This window comes from Candoia aspera, chromosome 1, assembly GCF_035149785.1.
Source record: "Candoia aspera isolate rCanAsp1 chromosome 1, rCanAsp1.hap2, whole genome shotgun sequence".
Taxonomy (NCBI): Eukaryota; Metazoa; Chordata; class Lepidosauria; order Squamata; family Boidae; genus Candoia; species Candoia aspera.
Genome location: NC_086153.1, coordinates 24944777 through 24966565, shown reverse-complemented (window position 1 = coordinate 24966565; position 21789 = coordinate 24944777). Strand labels below are relative to the sequence as shown.

Here is a 21789-nt window from a genome sequence, read left to right as displayed (position 1 = left end):
CCAAAATCTTTTTGTGATCTATTAAGAACTTTGGATATAAGGGGCTTGGCTTGTAGCGAACAAGATAACTGGAAAGAAACTGGAAAGAAACTACAACCTCAGATGTAAAAAATCTTCAGTACGTGTTCACTTTCAGCCTTCAAACTGGCTCTGTAAAGAGGCCATGGAAAAACTCAAAAGGATCTGTATGACTTTCCATTGGTTGTTCAAAAAGTGTGTCACTTCATAATGTGATGTGTTTTATGCAAACACTGGGATGTATTCTATTCTATTTTTTGTTTTTAGAGTTTTTCTTTATTTTTTTTCTTTTCTTTTTTTGTACTTTAGCGTATAAAATAATAAATATATATTTTTTAAAAAATTAGGGCCACATTATATTCAGGCTTTCACTGTAACCTGAAAACTCATATTGTTATTGAAAGTTATACACAATCTCTGGATCTTGAAGTTTATTTTGCTGTAAAATCCATAAAAATATATGCAAATTGGGAAAATCTTATGGCATAATTGGATCGGGAGGCCCTTCGAACGGTCACTCGTGCCCTGTTTACTCCCATATTGACTATTGTAATGCACTCTACATGGGGCTACCCTTGAAGAGTATCCAGAAGCTACAGCTGGTCCAGAATGCAGCCGTGCGGGCTATCTTTGGTGCCCCTAGAAGGGCACATGTAATACCTCTGCTGCACGAGATGCATTGGGTACCAGTTTGCTTCCGGGTTTGTTGGTTACCACCTTTAAAGCCCTACATGGCATGGGGCCAGGCTACCTGAGGGACCGCCTCTTCCCTGTTACATCAACCCATCCCACCCAATCATGCAGAGAGAGCATGTTGCAGTCCCCGTCGGTAAGAGAATTCCATCTGGCAGGGTCCAGGAGGCAAGCCTTCTCTGCAGCAGCTCCTGCCCTCTGGAACATTCTTCCCTCAGAGGTGAGGTTAGCCCCATTGCTCCTGGACTTCCAGAGGAATCTGAAGGCCTGGCTCTGCCACCTGGCTTGGGGTGGGGAGGAAAATAGTTATGTCTGGGGATGACTAGTGCCCTAAAATTGCTCCTCCAATGCAAGGACTGAATTGGATCATAGCCATCTGGACTTTATTTTTATCTATATTTATTAGTTATTTGTAATTGTATTTTATATAGGGTATTTATATATATTGTAATTGGATGGTATATTTATTGTTTTACTGACTATTTTGTTTAAACTGCCCAGAGTCCCTCTGGTGGGAGGAGATGGGCAGCGACAAATAAAATAAATAAATAAATAATTGAAGACCAACATTTTATATAAATAGTGATGAGTTTTCCCTTAGGAATAAAAAAGGAAATATCTGAATATGACTTACCACAATTGGAACACCAATGTCTGGCCAAAGGAGATCTTCTGATGGAAGCTTGGGGGAATTCCAGACCACTACAACTTTATTTAAGTAAGGGAGACCATTGAGTCTCTCTAAGGAGTTCATTAAGACTTCCTCTCGCTCATAGGTTAACATGACTACTGTAAACTGCTCCCTGGGAACATTGCCACCCAATGAAGCTTGGAACTCCTTCCCAGAGCCACCAGCTCCACCACCAATAGGTCGAAATCCAGTGCCTGACCCTAGAAACTTGGCTTCTGAGGGTAGAACAGGATCAAAGGGTGTGTGAGGAAAGAGGTGGAAAGGACCAGGAGCTGAGTTCCAGTTTCTGTAAATATCCATTGCTGTGAGAGTAAAATTGCGTAAGTATTTAGGAGATGAGTAAGGTGGTTCTGTTTCTACTGGCCCCAAATCTAAATCCCCATTGTCCGCCATATTGGGATCTGTGCCAGCAGCTTTGCCAGACCGGTGAGGGATCTCCACCGCCATTTCCTCTCGAATGGGAATAGCTGGAATTTGGATTCGAGTCCTTATGACAGCCAAGACTGTGCTAAAAACACTGTCTGAAGTGGAAAAGTAGGTTTCCCATAAGAAGCGGCCCTGTCTCCTCATGGCCAAGAGGTCATTGTCAGAAATGCTCCTTAGAAGAAAGTGCACTTCTGTAATACGTGGCTTTGGTATAATTAAGGCTGCCTCATTCCACCGAATTACATCATGGTAAGGCAGTTGGACTTGCTCTCCAAGAATGACTGGAATAGCACCAACTTCTAGAGCCTCAAACAGTCTCATTGCACAGCCAGCAGAGATCATAAGATGGGTATCCCCTGGAGTGATTATCAGTGCAAAAGTAGATAATTTCAGTAGCTCTAGTCTGTCTTCCCTTTCTCCACAAAGAGCCCACTCAGTGGGCAGACTTGCCTTTGGCTGGTTCTTACAAGTAAATTCCACCAAGACAAAGTCCAGTTTGCTGTCTTGGACAGCCTTTAATGTGGTAATAATCCTATCATCATAGTCTGCTGGTGCATTTCCTTCAATTTCTTCCTCAAATGATCGTACTTCTTGTAAGCTGGATCGGAGAGATTCAACCTTCTCCCCTTGGAAACTGAATAAGTATTTTCTCTTCACTGGCACCTGGGGTGGGATCTCTAGGAAGTTGGGTTCAGACATGGCATGGACAAGAGGAGATACTACAATGTCAAAACCTGGACGATACTGTACATCATAAAAGGTGGACTGGGCGATCATGGCTCTCCCCGTACTGACATTAAAAAGGAAGTTTTGAGTTTCCGACTTCCTGGATAAGTTAATAATGAGATGGTTATGTCCATCTGTCCTCCAATATGGTAGAGCATGCAACTGTTGCTCTAATTCAGTAGGTTTTGGCATTACAGGTTCCTGCATTTCCCCTACTAGGATAATGTAGAGACAGGCAATGTTCGCATTTTCAGTAACATACACGTTAGTTCTGACAGTGGATTCAAAGGCTTGCTTAATTAAAGGATCTAATGAGCTCCCAAAATTGAACTGGTCACTGTTGTAGACATATACTGGGAAACCAGAGGTTAGTGGGCAACGTGAATAGTCAAAGCAATTATGCAGCCGGCAGTTTCTATTGGATTTTGGCAAAGGAAAGCTAGAGTCATCTTTGTCCGGTAGCAACCGAATCGGCAGTGAAAGCTTGGGCTGGTTCTGAGCCATCAACTCTTTATATGAATGCTCTGTTTGGCTGATAACATTCTTCAGCTGCAGAAGATCCTGCTTTGCATTCTCAATGCTTTTCTTGCAGGCTTCAATCTTGAGATTCAGCTTGGCAATCTCACTGTTCAGCTCCTGCCGCTTAGCTTCCAACTGGAGCAGCTCTTCACTCACTGACTCTCGAATTCGACATAAATCCTCAACATGCTTCACCTCACAAAGTTCGTTGCCTATGCGGGGACCAAAGATGCGTTTGCCAGCATCATCTACATCGTCTATGGTGGTTAAGTAGTAATGGGCAATGAGGGGAAAGAAGACCAGGATAATGAATAACGTGAAGCTAAGCCAAGTGAGTCGAATCCGACTAGACCATCGTAGCATCCAAGGTTGGCCTCCATTGCCTACTCCCCCATTCCGCAACATTGTATACCCAGTCATGAGTCCCAAGGTTGGTGCCACACCTCTATCACGTGGGATCAGTAGCCATACCCAAAACAGTTTGTATCCCAGAGTCTCCAGAAGGAAATATTATTGTGCCTGTTTGACAAAGGGCCAATAGAATGGAAATTTCATCTTCTTCTTGGGATGAAGGACACAACTTTTGATTTGACAGGAACCAATGATCAGAAACACTTCTCTCAAGCTTCAATTAACTGGGTGTTGCAAGGTGAGAGGGAACAGGATTGACATGGCAATTAGAAGTCTTTTCTGGGGCAGATACACACAAAAGGAGCACTCCAAAGTTTACTGTTATTTTCCACATTCTGAATTAGCATCGAGACAACAAGGCAAGCAAGAAGAATCCCACGCTATCAGTATCCCTCGCCGTCATCATGCTGCCGGTAGTCCGCTAGCCTAAAAAACAACAATGATATATCAGATCATACAAGCAGTGAAGGTTTCATTAACCTCTGAAAATAGAGGTCATTTTTTTGAACAGCAAAGCAGCAACAAGAACATACTGCTGTACCTGCTACCTTTATAAAACCATGCTGACCAGACACTGTTTGGAATGTAGGTCTGATGTTACTGCCTATGATGCAAAACAGAGATAGTCTTTCTGATAGAAAACTTACAAACATATAAATACTAAATCTATCTATATCCATTCTTAGACGTATCCATTCTTAGATGAAGAAAGATGTGCCTTTTTATACTGTTTGGAACATAAAATCAAGGTGGGCCTTGACATCAGACAACTTTAGTTATCTTTGGCAAAAGATTAGAAAGCAACTTTATGACAATGGTTGAGCAAGAACACATTTCTGAGTTTCTGAAGTAGAATTTAAGAACCATATTAACAAAGCGCTTTTATCTCCAGGTATCTCTGTTCCTGCTCCTTCATGGACAAGAGATTTCTGATGTAGATTTCTGTCAATGACAATAAAGAGAACTAGGCGTGGATAGGAATTAGTCATACATTTGAAAAACACCAACTGTGTTTTTCAAGGTAAGGTAGCAGATTTAAGAGGCTGAAAGATTTTCCTCACACATCATAATTGGCTCCAGAATTTACTGCAAGTCACAATGAAATAAAACAATTTTTTAAAAAGAACAAAGGGAGGATGAAATGTCTCCTTGATGGTATCAGTAGTCTCACATTTAAACAGAAAGACTAAGAGATCTAGTCTTGATGGCCTCCCTTCGGTGCTAGAAATGTTCCTTCCCTCACACCTGGCTTTCCCCACCTTAGGGCACTCCAAATATATCAGACTACAACTTCTAGATTCCCAGCCAGTATTGCTAATGATAAGACTCCAGATTAATAAATGCAGAGAGACGTAAGAAAGGTTGTCTTTGTAGTTCACCAGCAATCAGGCCTGGACACCTGCCAGAAGTATAATACCATCTTTATTGGGATTGGCTTTTAAATCACAAAAAATATCATTTGCCAAAGCTACAATTCTTCTTACTTAAAAAAAAAAACTTTTGTTGCTTTGGTTAATACAAGAATGTGAAAAGAAGATAAAAATACTCAGCCTCATTGGAATAAATACCAGTGAAGTCATTTACAAATACACTGCCCCCATTCATTCACAGAGCCACCAGCAAAGGTCATCAACATAAATTTCACAGGGAAGAAGTGAGATAGAGTCCTGCAAAAACAGGAAGGAACCACCCTGGATTTTTAGCGACGTAGGTTATAGGGACAGATGCGTGCAGGATTTTTTTTGTGTGTGTGCGCCTCCGAGTCAGTCTTCGCTACTACCTGGACAAGTCCATGCAGTTTTCTTGGCAACATTTTTCAAAAGTGGGTTGCCATTGTCTTCTTCCTAGGCTGAGAGAGAATGACTGGCCCAAGGTCACCCAGCTGGCTTTGTGCCTAAGACAGCAGTAGAACTTGCACTGTCTTCTGGTTTCTAGCATGGTGCCACAAACCACTACAGGTAGTCCTCACTTAACAACCATTTGTTTAGCAATTGTCCAGCAACCTAAATTCTAGTCCCAATTGTGGTTGTTAAGTGAGAACTACCTGAACACCAAACTGGCTCTCAAAAAAATATATACCTCTGTTGAAAACTTACATTAGCGCATGGACCTGTACTATTATTCCGATATAAGCATTAGTAGGTATTACCCTGCTGGTACTATGCTGTTCAACTGTTAAATCTTCTAAAAGTAACTTGTTACCACTGTGCCACTGGGTCCTACTACCATCCCTTGGCTGTGTGAAACAGATGAGGTTTATTGGATGCAGAATATATGCAGCGACTAACTGCTTAAGCTAAGACCAAGGCTCCAGAACATGCTTTGTAAAAATGAATATAATTTATAGCATCTGAGCTCCTGCCAGGGAAGGAGGAGATTCCAGGAGAAGTATGTCCAAATCTTACATCTGTGTCCCTGTTTACTGACAGCTCCCAAACTCTTACTGACCTCTCCCTTTTCTCTACCATTTCTATGTCTGGACCAAATTCTGTCAAGGCTTATCTCATACTGACGATCCTTGTTGGACTGTTGTTCATAATTTAAGCAGAAACTGAAGATAACCCTTCATAATTAATAGTAAAGTGGCTAAAGCAGTGCTTGGATACAATCCCAAAAACGATAGAATGATCTCAATTCGAATTCAGGGCAACCCATCTAACATCACAGTGATCCAAATATACGCCCCAACCACAGATGCTGAAGAAGCTGAAGTAGAGCAGTTCTATGAGGATCTGCAGCACCTACTGGACAACACGCCTAAAAGAGATGTTATTTTCATCACGGGAGACTGGAATGCTAAGGTGGGCAGTCAAATGACACCTGGAATTACAGGTAAGCATGGCCTGGGAGAACAAAACGAAGCAGGACATAGGCTGATAGAATTTTGCCAAGACAACTCACTCTGCATAACAAACACTCTCTTCCAACAACCTAAGAGACGGCTTTATACATGGACTTCACCAGATGGACAACACCGAAACCAGATTGACTACATCCTTTGCAGCCAAAGGTGGCGGACATCTATACAGTCGGCAAAAACAAGACCTGGAGCTGACTAGTTCAGATCATGAACTTCTTATTGCACAATTTAGGATCAGACTAAAGAGATTAGGGAAGACCCACAGATCCGCTAGATATGAGCTCACTAATAGTCCTAAGGAATATGCAGTGGAGGTGAAGAATAGATTTAAGGCACTGGACGTAGTAGATAGGGTCCCGGAAGAACTATGGACAGAAGTCCGCAACATTGTTCAAGAGGCGGCAACAAAATACATCTCAAAGAAAGAGAAAACCAAGAAGGCAAAATGGCTGTCTGCTGAGACAGTAGAAGTAGCCCAAGAAAGAAGGAAAGCAAAAGGCAACAGTGATAGGGGGAGATATGCCCAATTAAATGCAAAATTCCAGAGGTTAGCTAGAAGAGATAAGGAATTATTTTTAAACAAGCAAGGCACGGAAGTGGAAGAAGACAATAGAATAGGAAGGACAAGAGACCTCTTCCAGAAAATTAGAACCATCAGAGGTAAATTCCAGGCCAAAATGGGTACGATCAAAAACAAAGATGGCAAGGTCCTAACAGAAGAAGAAGAGATCAAGAAAAGGTGGCAAGAATATACAGAAGACCTGTATAGGAAGGATAACAATATCGCAGATAGCTTTGATGGTGTGGTCAGTGAGCTAGAGCCAGACATCCTGAAGAGTGAGGTTGAATGGGCCTTAAGAAGCATTGCTAATAATGAGGCAGCAGGAGACGACGGCATCCCAGCTGAACTGTCCAAAATCTTGCAAGATGATGCTGTCAAGGTAATGCATGCTATATGCCAGCAAATTTGGAAAACACAAGAATGGCCATCAGATTGGAAAAAATCAACTTATATCCCCATACCAAAAAAGGGAAACACTAAAGAATGTTCAAACTATCGAACAGTGGCACTCATTTCACATGCCAGTAAGGTAATGCTCAAGATCCTGCAAGGTAGACTTCAGCAATTCATGGAGCGAGAATTGCCAGATGTACAAGCTAGGTTTAGAAAAGGCAGAGGAACTCGGGACCAAATTGCCAATATCCAATGGATAATGGAAAAAGCCAGGGAGTTTCAGAAAAACATCTATTTCTGTGTTATTGACTATTCTAAAGCCTTTGACTGTGTGGACCATAACAAATTGTGGCAAGTTCTTAGTGGTATGGGGATACCAAGTCATCTTGTCTGCCTCTTGAAGAATCTGTATAACCACCAAGTAGCAACAGTAAGAACAGACCACGGAACAACAGACTGGTTTAGGATTGGGAAAGGAGTACAGCAGGGCTGTATACTCTCATCCTACCTATTCAACTTGTACGCAGAACACATCATGCGACATGCTGGGCTTGAGGAATCCAAGGCTGGAGTTAAAATCGCTGGAAGAAACATTAACAATCTCAGATATGCAGATGATACCACTTTGATGGCTGAAAGCAAAGAGGAACTGAGGAGCATTATGATGAAGGTGAAAGAAGAAAGTGCAAAAGCTGGCTTGCAGCTAAACCTCAAAAAAACCAAGATTATGGCAACCAGCTTGACTGATAACTGGCAAATAGAGGGAGAAAATGTAGAAGCAGTGAAAGACTGTATTTCTAGGTGCGAAGATTACTGCAGATGCTGACTGCAGTCAGGAAATCAGAAGACACTTAATCCTTGGGAGAAGAGCAATGACAAATCTCGATAAAATAGTTAAGAGCAGAGACATCACACGGACAACAAAGGCCCGCATAGTTAAAGCAATGGTGTTCCCCGTAGTAACATATGGCTGCGAGAGCTGGACCATAAGGAAGGCTGAGAGAAGGAAGATAGATGCTTTTGAACTGTGGTGTTGGAGGAAAATTCTGAGAGTGCCTTGGACTGCAAGAAGATCAAACCAGTCCATCCTCCAGGAAATAAAGCCAGACTGCTCACTTGAGGGAATGATATTCAAGGCAAAACTGAAATACTTTGGCCGCATAATGAGAAGACAGGACACCCTGGAGAAGATGCTGATGCTAGGGAGAGTGGAAGGCAAAAGGAAGGGGGGCCGACCAAGGGCAATATGGATGGATGATATTCTAGAGGCGACGGACTCATCCCTGGGGGAGCTGGGGGTGTTGTCAACCGACAGGAAGCTCTGGCGTGGGCTGGTCCATGAAGTCATGAAGAGTCGGAAGCGACTAAACAAATAAACAACAACAATGTCAATTGACTGGGAACAAAAACTGGAGAAAACCATTATTTTCATTCCTGCTGGTAGGCTTCCCATGGTCCTCAAGTTAGCAACTCTAGGAACAAAATAGTGTAGTACAGGAATTTTATGTTTTTATTTTAGGATAGATATTCCCCTTTCTGTAAGGAAGAAGGGAAAAATCTATCATCCAAAATGGTAGTTCCATCCGCAATTTTTAACAGCTGTTAAAAATAGTCCAATAAGACAATACAAAACGAAGCCTAAAGTCTAGGAAGGTCTACTACTGACAAAGCCTTCTCAGTGGTTGTGTCTCAGTGCTGAAGTCCTCTAATGTATAAAAGTGCCTACCTCCAAACTTTATGCCTAAGTAAAAATGACAGTATTTTCCTGTGCTTTCAAGGTTTTATGATTTGTTTTTAGCATCTCCCAGATGTTTGGCTTTTAAGGATTCCAGGGTTGCTAAAATGTACTGCGTTGTGTAATTGTTTTATTAAAGTTGTTTTAAATTATTATAAAAATCAAATTTAAAACTATAATAATTTAAAACAATTAATCAACCTGAAAATCCTGTATCTGAAAGGTGGGACAAAAATATTTGAAACAAGGGTTCCAATATTTCCCTACTCCTGCTAGAATATTTTGCTTACATCTCTATTTTTGTGCTGTTTCCACATCCAAGACTGAGATCAAAGAGGATCTCCTTTTATGCTTGTATTACTGTGGGCAAAAACAGCTTTTGGATTTTAAATTGCTTTATGTGACTCATCTTGAGCAAAAAACCACAAAGCAAAAATTTAAAAGTAGCCCTTGGACAATTTTCCAGTTGTGATTTGCCAGATTTCATAATGCTGACACATGTTTTGTGCTGCAAAGATGAGCGAAGATACGCAGCATGCCTTGGAAACAACGTTCCAAAAAACTGCCTGTTTGCTTTTCAAAAGGTTCGTTCTTAGCTAGTAAAAGCTTTCTTGAGACCACGAAAGGATAATATTGGTCAATCAAGAAAAATGGCTTGGATTCCTGCTTGTAATATCTTAAATGAACAACATATATAAATGCTGAGCTTCAGCAAAAAGATATTTTAATTATTGCATGGATTTATCTAGCATGTATCTATTAATACACTGCAGATTCTAAATTAATAGGCATAATTGTGGCTGAAAATGTTTAGATGTTATAGTTTGGTCTAGTGGTTAAGGCACCAGGCTAGAAACCAGGAGACGGTGAGGTCTACTCCTGCCTTAGGCATGAAAGCCGGCTGGGTGACCTTGGGCCAGTCACTCTCTCTCAGCACAACTCACCCCACAGGGTTGCTGTTGTGGGGAAAATAGGAGGAGGAAGGAGTATTTGGTAAGTTCACTGCCTTGAGTTATTTATAAAAATAATAAAGGTGGGATATAAAAATAAATAAATACATAAATAAATAAAATACTGGGACTTCTCACCCTATCTTGGCCTACCATTCAAATAATAATAAATGTGAACTAAGGCAAACATCTTCATCCAAAAATAGAGTTCATTCTATTATCTTTCTGTCTAAAATGTACAGAGAGGTGAGAAATTCTGATGATCAAATATGTAACACATGTTCTACAAGGGGATGCCTTTGAAGAGCTTTCAGAAGCTTCAACCGGTGCACAACTTGGCGCAGGTAACACTACTTTGTGAGCTGCACCGATTGCCAGTATGCTTCCGGGTACAATTCAATGTGTTAGCTGTCACCTTTAAAACCCTTCATGGCTTGAGACCAGGTTATTTAAGGAACTCTCTCTCCTCAATTGTTTCTACCTGTCCTATTCAGTCTGGCAGGATGGGCATGCTCCAGGTCCCATCAGCAAAGGAATGTTGGCTGGCAGGGCCCAGAAGACAAGCCTTTTCTGCTGTGGCGTCTGCCCTTTGGAACATTTTCCCTCCAGAGATTAGGTTGGCCTGACCCTGCTGGCCTTTCGTAAGGCCCTAAAGACCTGGCTTTTTGCCTGGGCCTGGGGCTCCCAGTGTATGAAGAGACCCGTCTCCTGGTTGTGTTAGTTATTACTGTATTTCTCTTGGTTGCTACATATTTCAGTTTTTGTAGTTGTGATTGTAATTGTGTTAACTTTTATTTTAAATATTGTTCACTGCCCAGTCACTTGCTATATAAATTGATATAAATATAAATATAAAGATATATATAAAGATCCTATCCACTTACCAAAAGTGTCCTAAACTCCCCTTGGGGAAAACTTGGGGAAAAACCCTAGCCAATTTAGCAGTGATTCACATACTTTGAATGTCCCTCTCCAGCTGGCACTGAAACTTGAAACAGGCACTGCCAACACTCTCACCTTCCAAACAAATAAATCAGCCAAAGGAAGCTGCTAGACTTCCTACCCAGAGTGGCCTGGAACCCACAGTGGCTCTTCTATAGGGAGACTAGTGGGCTTCCTTGTGCAGTTGGCCACTGTGAGAACAGATAGCTGGACTAGATGGGCCAGGACGTACGTTTTTATGTCCTAACACTAAATGTTGCGGTTCCAACACAGTCAACAAAAACTAAATTTTATGTATTTAATAATGAAGCATACACCTCTTCTGAACTACTGGTGTGAGCTGGAAACATTACTTTTCTGAACAGTTTCTGGCTGAAGAAGACAATCAATAGAACAACCCAGCAATAATGCTTTCAACAAAAGCATATATATTCCTTAAAGAGAGCCAGTTTGGTCTAGTGGTTAAGGCACAAGGCTAAAAACCAGCGACTGTAAGGTCTAGTCCTGCCTTAGGCGTGAAAGCCAGCTGGGTGACTTTGTGCCAGTCACCCTCTCTCAGCCCACATCAGGCTTGGGCAACAAGCCAGTCAGTCAATACCTGTTGCAACCAATGGATTAACATTCAGTTGATCCAAAAAGCAGACCCTGCACCCGCAGGAAAATGCCAGGAATAGGAAGAATGAATGAATATATATACTGTAAGTGTGTGTGTGTGTGTGTGTGTGTAAACACACACACCTACACACACCTTAAACCTCCTCTTGGGGACCACTGCTGTTAATCTACTGGATCTTTGACCTGGACATTCTTCAACTTAGCAAATTATGTGCAGCTGTCAACATCAAATTTTACTTTTTAACCTGAGAACCTGGTTTAGAAAACTGATTCAGTAAAAGAAGCCATTTTAAAAAAGATGTATTTTTCAGGTGCAATTTTGGGATAATATGGGACTCAGGAATCTGCCTAATATCAGTTTCCGTATCCAGTACTGTCTAATGTAAACCACGGTAGTTCCTCAGGATTTCAGGCAGAGAAGGAAATTTCCATATATATCAAAATTCCTTTTAACAGCAGATGTCACAGACTGATGGATCTTCTGAAGGTGCTTCTATCAAGAGGATCCCAAACATGAGAATATCCACTACATCTCCAACTCAAGCTAAGCTAACAATGGTGCAGTGTTTTGAGGTTGTTCTGCCACTCAAACAAATGTGTTACACTTGAAATGGCATTACCAATTACAGTATATCAGACTATATTATTATTATACTTTTATCCTACTTTTTAAATATACAGTAAGTTTGGTCAACTCAAGGCGGCTAACATAATTAATACTCCTGCCTCCTATTTTCCACACAACCACCATCCTGTGAGGTAATGTGGGCTGAGAGAGAGTGATTGGCCCAAAGTCACCCAGCCGGCTTTCATGCCCAAGACAGGTGAACTCATCGTCTCCTGCTTTCTAGGCCAGCACCTTAACCACTACACCAAATTGGCTCTCTCTGTCTGAAAAACATCACATGGAATAAATTGAACTGATGGTGAGTATCTGCAAGGTACAAAAATGGCAGTATTTCCCAGACATGAGTTCTGTGTCCAGTTTTCGATAAAACACAGTATCCTCCCATTTCTGAATCACACAACCAGTATTGAGAAAGTACAGATTCTAGCATTGATGACAATGTACCACTGTTATAACTATGATCTATGGATAGGTTTATCAACAAAATAATTAACTTTTGACTTTAGCAAAATTAGATGAGGTTAACTGCAGATAGTTGATGGTTTTAAAATAGGTTTATTTTATGTTTTTAATATAGTTTTTTTCCATTCTAAGTCTGTCCTTGAGCTTTAATATGTCTATTTCATACACCTACAGCTACAGAATAAGGGCATTTTAGAGGAGAGCAAAGAGTCTGCACATCTTTACACCTTTCAAATGGGGGGGGGGCTGTATATAACTGCAGTACTATAGAATAAACATCAGGAGAGATTTTTACACCATCCTCTAGAAGTCAGGATAGCCAGAAAGTTGCTAAAAGGGTGAATCCATCAGCGAACTATTAAAGAGCTTTATACAAAGCTCTTCAAATAGAGCATTAATTCCATACCAGCCATCTTTGTTGTCTCTAAATAGCAAGCTAATTTTACATAATGGCCTTCAGAACTAGTCACAAAAGGCATGGAATAGATGCTCAGAAAGATGTTCTTGCTTTTAAAAATTAGACCAGTGTATTCTTCATTTATGGCAACCATAGGGGTTGGGAGAAGAGATGTGTCAGATGACTCATACACAGAGATATATGCCATTGGGTTCTGCTCAGGCTTTAAAACCGTAAGTTTCAAATCCTAGACCTACCCATGAATCCTAGAGAGAGAAGAATGGCAATTGTTATGTACCTTAGTAGAATGTCTACCGAAGATGGGAAAATGGACAGAGAAACTTTAAGACATGCAAATGCTGGCAGAAACACAGTTGGTAGTGTGTGATTTGTTATGAGAAATTGTTTGTTGAAAGAAGCAAAAATTGTTGTATGGAAGAGCATCCCTCTGCCCACTTGGTTATATGGAAGTGAAAATTATAAAAATAAGTTGAATACAGTGAGAATGGGTTACTTAAGAAGTATGTGTGGTAAAACAAGAGAGACGGTCGAGAATGAATTGGTGCTGAATGAACATGGATTGAATACAGAAGTTAGTGACCAGTATGAGAGAAGTATTTTGTGGTGGTTTGGTTATATGGAGTGAATGAGGATTGAATCACAAAACATATCATATACGTTCTTCCTTCATATAAGGAAGAACAAATGGGCTGAAAAGAAAGTGAAGACTGAAACACGTTGTAGATGGATGGAGCTGATGAGATCCTCAAAAAGAGGAAGGTCAGAAGTTTAAAGAACAAATGTATGAATGTATAACTGTAGTGGAAGTTAGGATGGTTTGCACTTATAGAAAAGCATGAGAAGTACAATGAATGCAGCTGTTATAAACTAGATTTAGACACATTTCCTTTCCCTTCCTTTCCTTATATTTCATGCATTTAATTTCTTTTGCTTACTATTTAATTCTGCGGTAATTACCAAGAGACAGGATAAATTTGTCAAAAGCAGATCTTGCCAGAGTCATCCTACCTCATTTTTTGAAAGAGTAACTTCTTTAACATTCTGTGGGAATATTGTAGAAATAGTATACATCTTAACGTCAGCAAAGCATTTAACAAAGTACCCATGAGATATTGATTAGGAAACTAGTTCAGCAAGAGCTAAATGACATGACAAATAAGTTGATATATAGCTGACTTAATAATTGCATTCACTGAGTGCTCATCAATGGATCCTTATCAAACTGTAAAGAAAAATAGAGCACCACAAGCTTCAGTCCTCTACTCTTCAATATTTTCATTAATGATATGGATGAAGAGTTGATGGAATGCCTATCAAATCTGCACATAACACAAATTGGGTAAGATAGCTAGTACCTCAGAAGAACAGAAGTGAAATTCAGAATGTTCTTGACAGAATGGAGAAATAGGCTGAAAGTGCCCAAAGACAAATGCAAAATTCTTTATTTGTGAAACAAAAACCAAATGTGCATAGGATGGGGAAGTACCTGGCTTTGCTAAAAGTCTGGACCAAATCCTGATTTTGGAAGAACCTAAACAAACATTTCAGAGGGCCACCTCAACCAAATTGTGTCTCCACACCACTTCTCCACCTTATCCAGGAGTGAAAGGAACAGCAATAGTTGTTGTTGCTTATCCTCATTAATGGCTACTTCTATATAGCCTGACTGGTCCTTGACTGACATGCTAGGCAGGGGACTACTAACTGCTTGGTCTCCTTTCTATAGGCTTAAGCTGTTCCTCCCACTCCCTTTCATCTGCTAGATGGATGGTCCAGCAAACGACAACAGTAGCAGTTCATTCTCACTTCTCTTACTTTCCCAGGCAGCAGCTGCTTTTAGTTAATCTGCAAGATTGCTTACTAGATTGCCCATAGGTGCAACTGAATAATCAGCAATGGAAGGCAGGCCTTGAAGAGTGAAATGGGGATCCCTTCTATTGCTGCTCCCTCTTGCTCTCCGAAACAGACACTGTTCCGAGTTTCTTCACTGATCCTTGTCTCATCTGCTGGATAATACAGAGCAGCAGCAATCACTCCATCTTGAATCTGCTGTCAGTGAAGGAAGCTGTCAACCAGCACCTGCACAGCAGAGCAAGGAGTAGCAGCAGCAGAATTTCCATCAATCACCAAATCACATTTGTCCACTCAGACAAAAAAGCAATAATGAGCGCTGAGATGTTTTGGCTTCCCTCATTATTATCCTTGCTACGTGACTGGACTATTAGCAATAACCTGAAGCAGCAATGATTGGACTATTAGCAGACCTACCATACAGGCTGGTCTAGATAAACAGAGTGAGAAGAATTGCTTTTACTGTCATAGGCTGCAATGGAATGCTAAGTGAGGTGTCAGATCCATCAGGGGCAGGTCCAGTCCTCCAGAGGATGAGCTCTGTGTAGCAGCCAGAGTAGCAATTACTCCTTCTCTCCTTTTGTAGTAGGCAGTGGGTCCTCCTGGAACGGGAACCCAAGGACATCTGACTTTCTGTCTGCCCTGCATCTAGAAAATGTTAAATGCCACTTCAGTTGACTGATAAACCATTTAACAACAGCATCTCCTTTTTTGTGTAGACTGAGCTTTAATTTCATCCAGCCCATTATTAATTCCAGGCACCATCATATGCTAAGAAAGGAAACAGAATCACACCAGGGAAATAGAAGGATTACTTGATATAATTTTCTGTAGTGACAGATGATTACTAGTAATACTGGCCATTATTTATGTAAATCTGGGAGCTAAAAGCTTGCTGAATTCTGCTTTAGCACAATGCATTTACACAGATGGTAGCTACATCCCCAAGCCCTTGGTAAACAGAGATCTCTGCTAGGCATGATCAATTACCTTTGAATAAAAGGAACTTGCATCCAGTAGAGGGCAGTGACACTCACATAACTACTATATTCCAGTGCCTGAGAAGTAATGCAGGTTATTAACTTTATACAAGCTATGCAGGACAACAATCTAAATCACATAATGTTCTTGCAATAGACAATTCAGTAGTTCCAAATGAGCAGTCACCTGAACAATTGCAGCACAGTGGGAAATACAGATGGGGAAAAAACAAAAATCAATAGACTCCAATTATGAAGTCCAGCAAAAGTAGAGTCACCTCCCTTTGCTAGTATCTTCACACATTTTGTAGAATCTTCCCCTGCAGGTGAAATATGGTGTTAACAAAGCTTGCTGTGACTTCTGCAGTTGTGCCAAACCATGATCAGTTAAGTGTGCATCAACAGACATTGACCTCAGAATGAAGTGATAACCCTGATGACCCAAGAAATGTTGTTAAGCAAGCTAGTCTTATTAACGTTTAAAACATCAGTGTTGAATAAGGGTGCTCAAATGCTGCCAACCTGATCAATTATTTAAAAATATAAAGAAAACCTATAGAAGACCCCACGTTACTATTGGAGCCATATCACTCATCACTCAACCAAGGAATCAAAGTTAACCAAGCCAATATACTTCCTCTAGACCTTGATCAAGTTGTTATATAGGAACCTTTGGGAGCTGAACTTCAGATAAGCCTGGCTATAGGATCATACCAAAATTCCATCTTGTTATCCTGTTTTGCACAGTGGATCCCAGGAGGTAATGCAAATAATAACATTCTCAGGATATTCAGAGCCAGCCCTAGAAATTCCACAATGCCATTATGGCTAGTGATTATTGTTGATGGTGTTGTTGTTTATTCATTTAGTCGCTTCTGACTCTTCATGGACCAGCCCATGCCAGAGCTTGGGCTGTTGATGGTACTTTTCCCATACAGCTTCTTTTTCTATGACTCTGTGGTCATGTTTTGAAAGGGGAAGAAATCAACAGTAATAAGAGTTTTGTTTTCAAATCATATGTGATTGGAGGTAACTGGAAATAAAGGAATCTGCCCCATTGACAGGTAGTCTTTGTTAGCGACCACAATTGGGATCAGCAACTTGGTCATTAAGTGAAGCAGTTGCTAAGTGAAACTGCGACTGTGCTTACGAGCTTACTTAAGCTTTCCTTTGTTTTACAGACCTGCAAAAGTTGTAACTGCAAGGACTGGGTGTAAATTTATTTTTTCATCACCGTTCTAACTGCAAATGGTCGCTAAATGAGGACTACCTGTATATCTTTGAGACTTTCAGCATGTAATGAAATTCCTATGCCAACTTCTGGGTACTGCGCCTACATACAAGACCCACTTGTGGATCTCCCATGTACTTAAACAGGATACCTCCAGGCTGCCCCTCATTAAGCTTTTTAAGACTTTATGAAAAAGCTTTCACAGTTGAGGAATTCACTGCAATACAAAAACTTAAATCAAAAAAAGGTCTCCTAGTAAGCCAAAACTTATGTCAGTCTTCTATGGCCTAAAAGAGATGAAGTAAAAATGTGATTGAATCTTAGGATATTTTGCTGTCCAGCAACAAGACAGAAGTTCTTCTAGCCACAGACTCTCAGACATTGCTACAAGTAGTCCTCATTTAATGACCACAATTGGGACTGGAATTTAGATCTCTAAGTGATGCAGTCATTAAGCAAATCCGGACTCCAATTTATGACCATTTTTGTGGTGGTTGTTAAGCAAATCACATGGTCATTAAGCAAATCACATGGTTCCCTACTGATTTTGCTTATCAGAAGCCAGCTGGGAAGGTAGAAAATGGTGATCACATGACTGCAGGACACTGCAACCATCATAAATGTGTGACAGTTGCCAAGCACCTGAATCACGATGACATAACCGCAAGGATGCTGCGATGGTCATAAGTGCAAGGAACGGTCATAAGTCAGTTTTTTCAGTGCCATCGTAACTTTGGACAGTCGCTAACAGTCATTAAGCAAGGACTACCTGTATAGGGAAGCCCAGCATAGAAATGCTTTACAGTTCATTACTTGTCAACTGGATTTTACTCAGTTCAAGATGGGTCAATCTTTAAATCCTAATGGCACAATCTATTTTGAGCTATGGATCTCCTGCAATATGCTGGACACTATGTGTAGTAAGAATTAATGGAAAAGGTCTGGAGAAGGTAGTGGGCATGCTGAGAATAAAAATAACTGCATTCCTGCAGATGGGCAGTGGAGCCCCCAAAAGAGGTCAAAGATGACAAAAGATTGTGGAAGATAAGGAAGAGGCAACTGGAAGCTGACAGTACAACACAAGAAGGGGGGGGGGGGACAATAAGAGAAGTCAATTAAGAGAAATTGACTTAAGTCAATTTTGAATGACTTAAAAGAAATTATAGAGAGATGGGAGAGTGAAAGAGAGAGACTGTACTAAAAGAGCCGGGGAGGCAAGTACTAGAGAATTATTAAAGAGCCAGTTTGGTGTAGAGGTTAAGGCAACAGGCTAGAAACCAGGAGACTGTGAGTCCTAGTCCTGCCTCAGGCATGAAAGCTGGCTGGGTGACCTTGGGCCAGTCCCTCTCTGAGCCCAAGCTACCTCACAGGGTTGTTGCTGTGGGGAAAATAGGAGGAGGAAGGAGTATTGCTATGTTTGCCTCCTTGAGCTATGTGTGTGTGTGTAAATAAATAAAAAGGCAGGATAAAAATCTAAAAGAAAAAAGAAAGTAACCACAGTGTTACAAAGGAAGAATAGAACAAAAGCTGCATCTTGCCCAATCACGTAGCCTGTTTACTTCAAGGAGGCTTTGCTGTTAGCTCTCGAAACATTTTATACCCAGGGAAGGTGAAAATTGGTGGTTTTGGCACCAGCTTTTTACACACAGATTCCTAAGTATACATTTCAACAACTCAGCAGGTGCTTGGCTTTTCCTCCAGCCAGCATTTTTCAGTTTGGCTGCAAGATAGCTTCAAGGTGAAGGCCAAAACTGCTCCCGATCCAAATGGAGAAATGAAGAGCAATGTCCACCTGTGTTTTCAGTGGCATTTATCCCCAAGGACAAAAATAATTCACTGTCTCCCACACTGCAACATTCATTAAGATTCTCATTTCAAGGCTTTTTCATTCAAATATAATAAACAAAACTTTTTTTCCCCACCTCACCACCACTCCCAGTACTTTTCTTGTTTCTTCCTTTTACCTTTCTTATTTCCAACTCCAAAATAATGCTTTACTATAATTCTTGCTTAAATCTCCTCCCTCCCAAAAAAGCACAGAGGTGGGGAAGAGCTTGAGATGGGGGCTACTGAATACAGATCTGGACAATAAAAATCATTATTAAAAACTCTGGCTAAGCTTTGGAGCTGCTGACAATGGCTCAAAACAGCTGCATTGCCCTCTTTATTTTCAGCATCAAAAGCTTGAGTCCAAAATTCACAAGGCACATATACAGCCTCATTCTTGGCATATGGCAGTAGAACAAAATTGCTTGAAGAATCTGTTTCATTGCAGTAATATTGCTTAGTTTAGCTTTGGAATAAAATGTACTTTAATCTTTCAGCTGCTTGTCCTTTATGAAAGACACAGATAGGAGTTGGTCTGAGAGAAAGGTGAAAGTGAGGGTGTGGGGAAAAGACAGAGAATGAGAACTAAAAAGCTCAAGTTCTTTGGTGAAATGTAATCCACTAGTCCCACAGCTGTTGCTCAAAGGCAGAAGAAAGACACAAAACCACTAAAGTAGTTCTAAGGGGAGGGGGAAGAGGATGTCTGAAGCCTACCCCAACTGAGAAGACAGGTTCATATAGGCCAGAATTACCAACGTTGGCTGTTTACGGCTCTTCTCCACCTCTGTCAAAAACACACAAGCCACCTACTGTATCTACTTACACTCCTTTCAACTAGAGACACCAAAGGCTAAACCTAGCACTTTCTGGATATAGAGCATTTGGTTTACTGCCAGGCAGTTATGTCCATGAAGTGTATTTCCATTGTTTGATCCACTCATTGCTCAGAGAATGAAGCTAATTATGTTCAAACAGGCCCTACCAGGAAAAGAATAATTTTTAATAATGAGAATAAACAGTCTCATCATCATCATCATCACTATTCTTCAGTGTTGAAAAGGTTGAATTTTGATTTTCAACTCCTCTACATTTCCCCTGTTATAATAGACATGTTGCCACCCCAAGATGGGGTGGCAGTCACTAGCCTGAATGGCTTTAAAAGGGAATTGGATAGGTTCTTGCAGAACAGGCATATCAAGGACTCAGTGTGATCTCTAGACTGGAGGCAGCATGCCACAGAGGAAATATCTCCTGCTTGTTAAAACCATAGAGGAATTTTGTGGGCTACTATGAGAAACCAGACAGTAGACTGAGATGGGCCTTGCACCGATCCCACAGGACTGTTATTACGTTGCCACTCCCAAGCTAACTACTTTCCCTTGTGCCACAGCTCAACCAAGCCATTAAATCCTACTTCTTTAAGCTAAACTACTTGGAAGCTTCAGAGACAGCCTACTCTACCTGCTCCACAAGAGTAGTTTCCCCAGAGAGTGCTAACCTAACATATAAAGGCAGCACAAAGAAATTAACCAGCACACCTAGGTTTCTTGCCCCTTTGGGAGATATAATGTATGCTACTGCATCAGAGCAGGGATTAAATTATGTATTGAAGCTACTGCCAAGTGCTGTTGGAAAGGTTTTTATCCTTGAACTTAAAGTAGGTTTTTAAAAGGTCTCATCATAGTGCATTCTGAGCAGATGCAGAGAATGAAGGATGTCTTGGCAGGCATTTACTTCTATGCCTTGTAGAGAAACCTTGTCATGAATATGGTCCAACCCTTTTCATCCCCAATTTTCCTTGAATCTTAATTATGATTTCTTTCTTAATTCCCTAGTTGCAAGATCCTGACATTGAAGTTTAGAAATGAGGACTCACCAGAACCAGAAGTTTAAGTGAATGGTGAAATAACTCTACTGTTGTAAACCATGACTATCTGTTTTTTGATTTGCCTACACAGGCCTGACTGTTTCTCCTGTAAGAGTATCTCTAAATATGAAAGTTAATAATTAAACTAATGGATTGATCTGATTCACAGAATTTCATGGGAATCGTGATCTTGTTTTGAACTATTGCTGTTGAAGGTTTCGGCATTTCTCCATGGCTTTCCTATAGCCCCGTTTACCAAACAGAGCAAGATGGAGCTGCTTGGAGTGGATTATCCTCCAAACATACATTGCACAAAGTATATAAATCTGCCTTACATTAAAAGGTCCATCTGTTGTTCTCCACAGTTTTTCCTGGCATTGACATCTGAAGATGTTGAGGGCTCAACTTGAGACCAACTCACATACACAGCCTATGAGATACACTGCCTTCAGTGGTGCTGTATGGGAATCCCAGCAATCAACAGTACAGGGTTTCATAAGGGTCTTGTAGTGACCATAGCTTCAAACCACGTTTCTTCCATTTTTCATTCCTCTCATTTAATTACACGGGTACCAACACTTGCAGAACAAGGATATTGTTCATAACTTAGTGGTCTAATGTACGTTTTATACTTACATGCATGAAGGTCCTAGGCTTGGTTTTCTCTAATCAGAGTGAAGGTGTGGGGTGGGGAATCTGCCTGAAATCTTTGAGAGCTGCTATCATTCAAAGCAGACAATGTAGCACATCAGCCTGACTCATTATTAGGCATCTTCAATCTAAATGAATAAGGCTTATGGTAGGAGAGCTTTCAGGCTCTGTACTGCAACAGAGACACAGAGCAGAAATGCAAAAATTCCAGTAGCCACTGACATCGCTAGGTATCTGTACTTTTTTAACGATCAACATGTGGCAGTTGATTAGAAAACAAATTCCCTCTCTAGAAAACTAACAGGGTCCCAATTCTGCAAAAATATCTGTACT

General features: G+C 40.8%; 1 protein-coding gene across 1 annotated transcript in view; it reads right to left on the bottom strand.

Moving 5' to 3' along the window:
• Window positions 1-21789, bottom strand: part of EXTL3 (exostosin like glycosyltransferase 3) — a 167308-nt gene that overhangs the window by 45798 nt on the left and 99721 nt on the right. Inside the window, exon 2 of the mRNA XM_063300780.1 lies at window positions 1346-3910. Within this exon, the coding sequence (XP_063156850.1) occupies window positions 1346-3493 (2148 nt within the window). The 5' untranslated portion in view covers window positions 3494-3910. The remainder of the gene's footprint in view (window positions 1-1345; window positions 3911-21789) is intronic.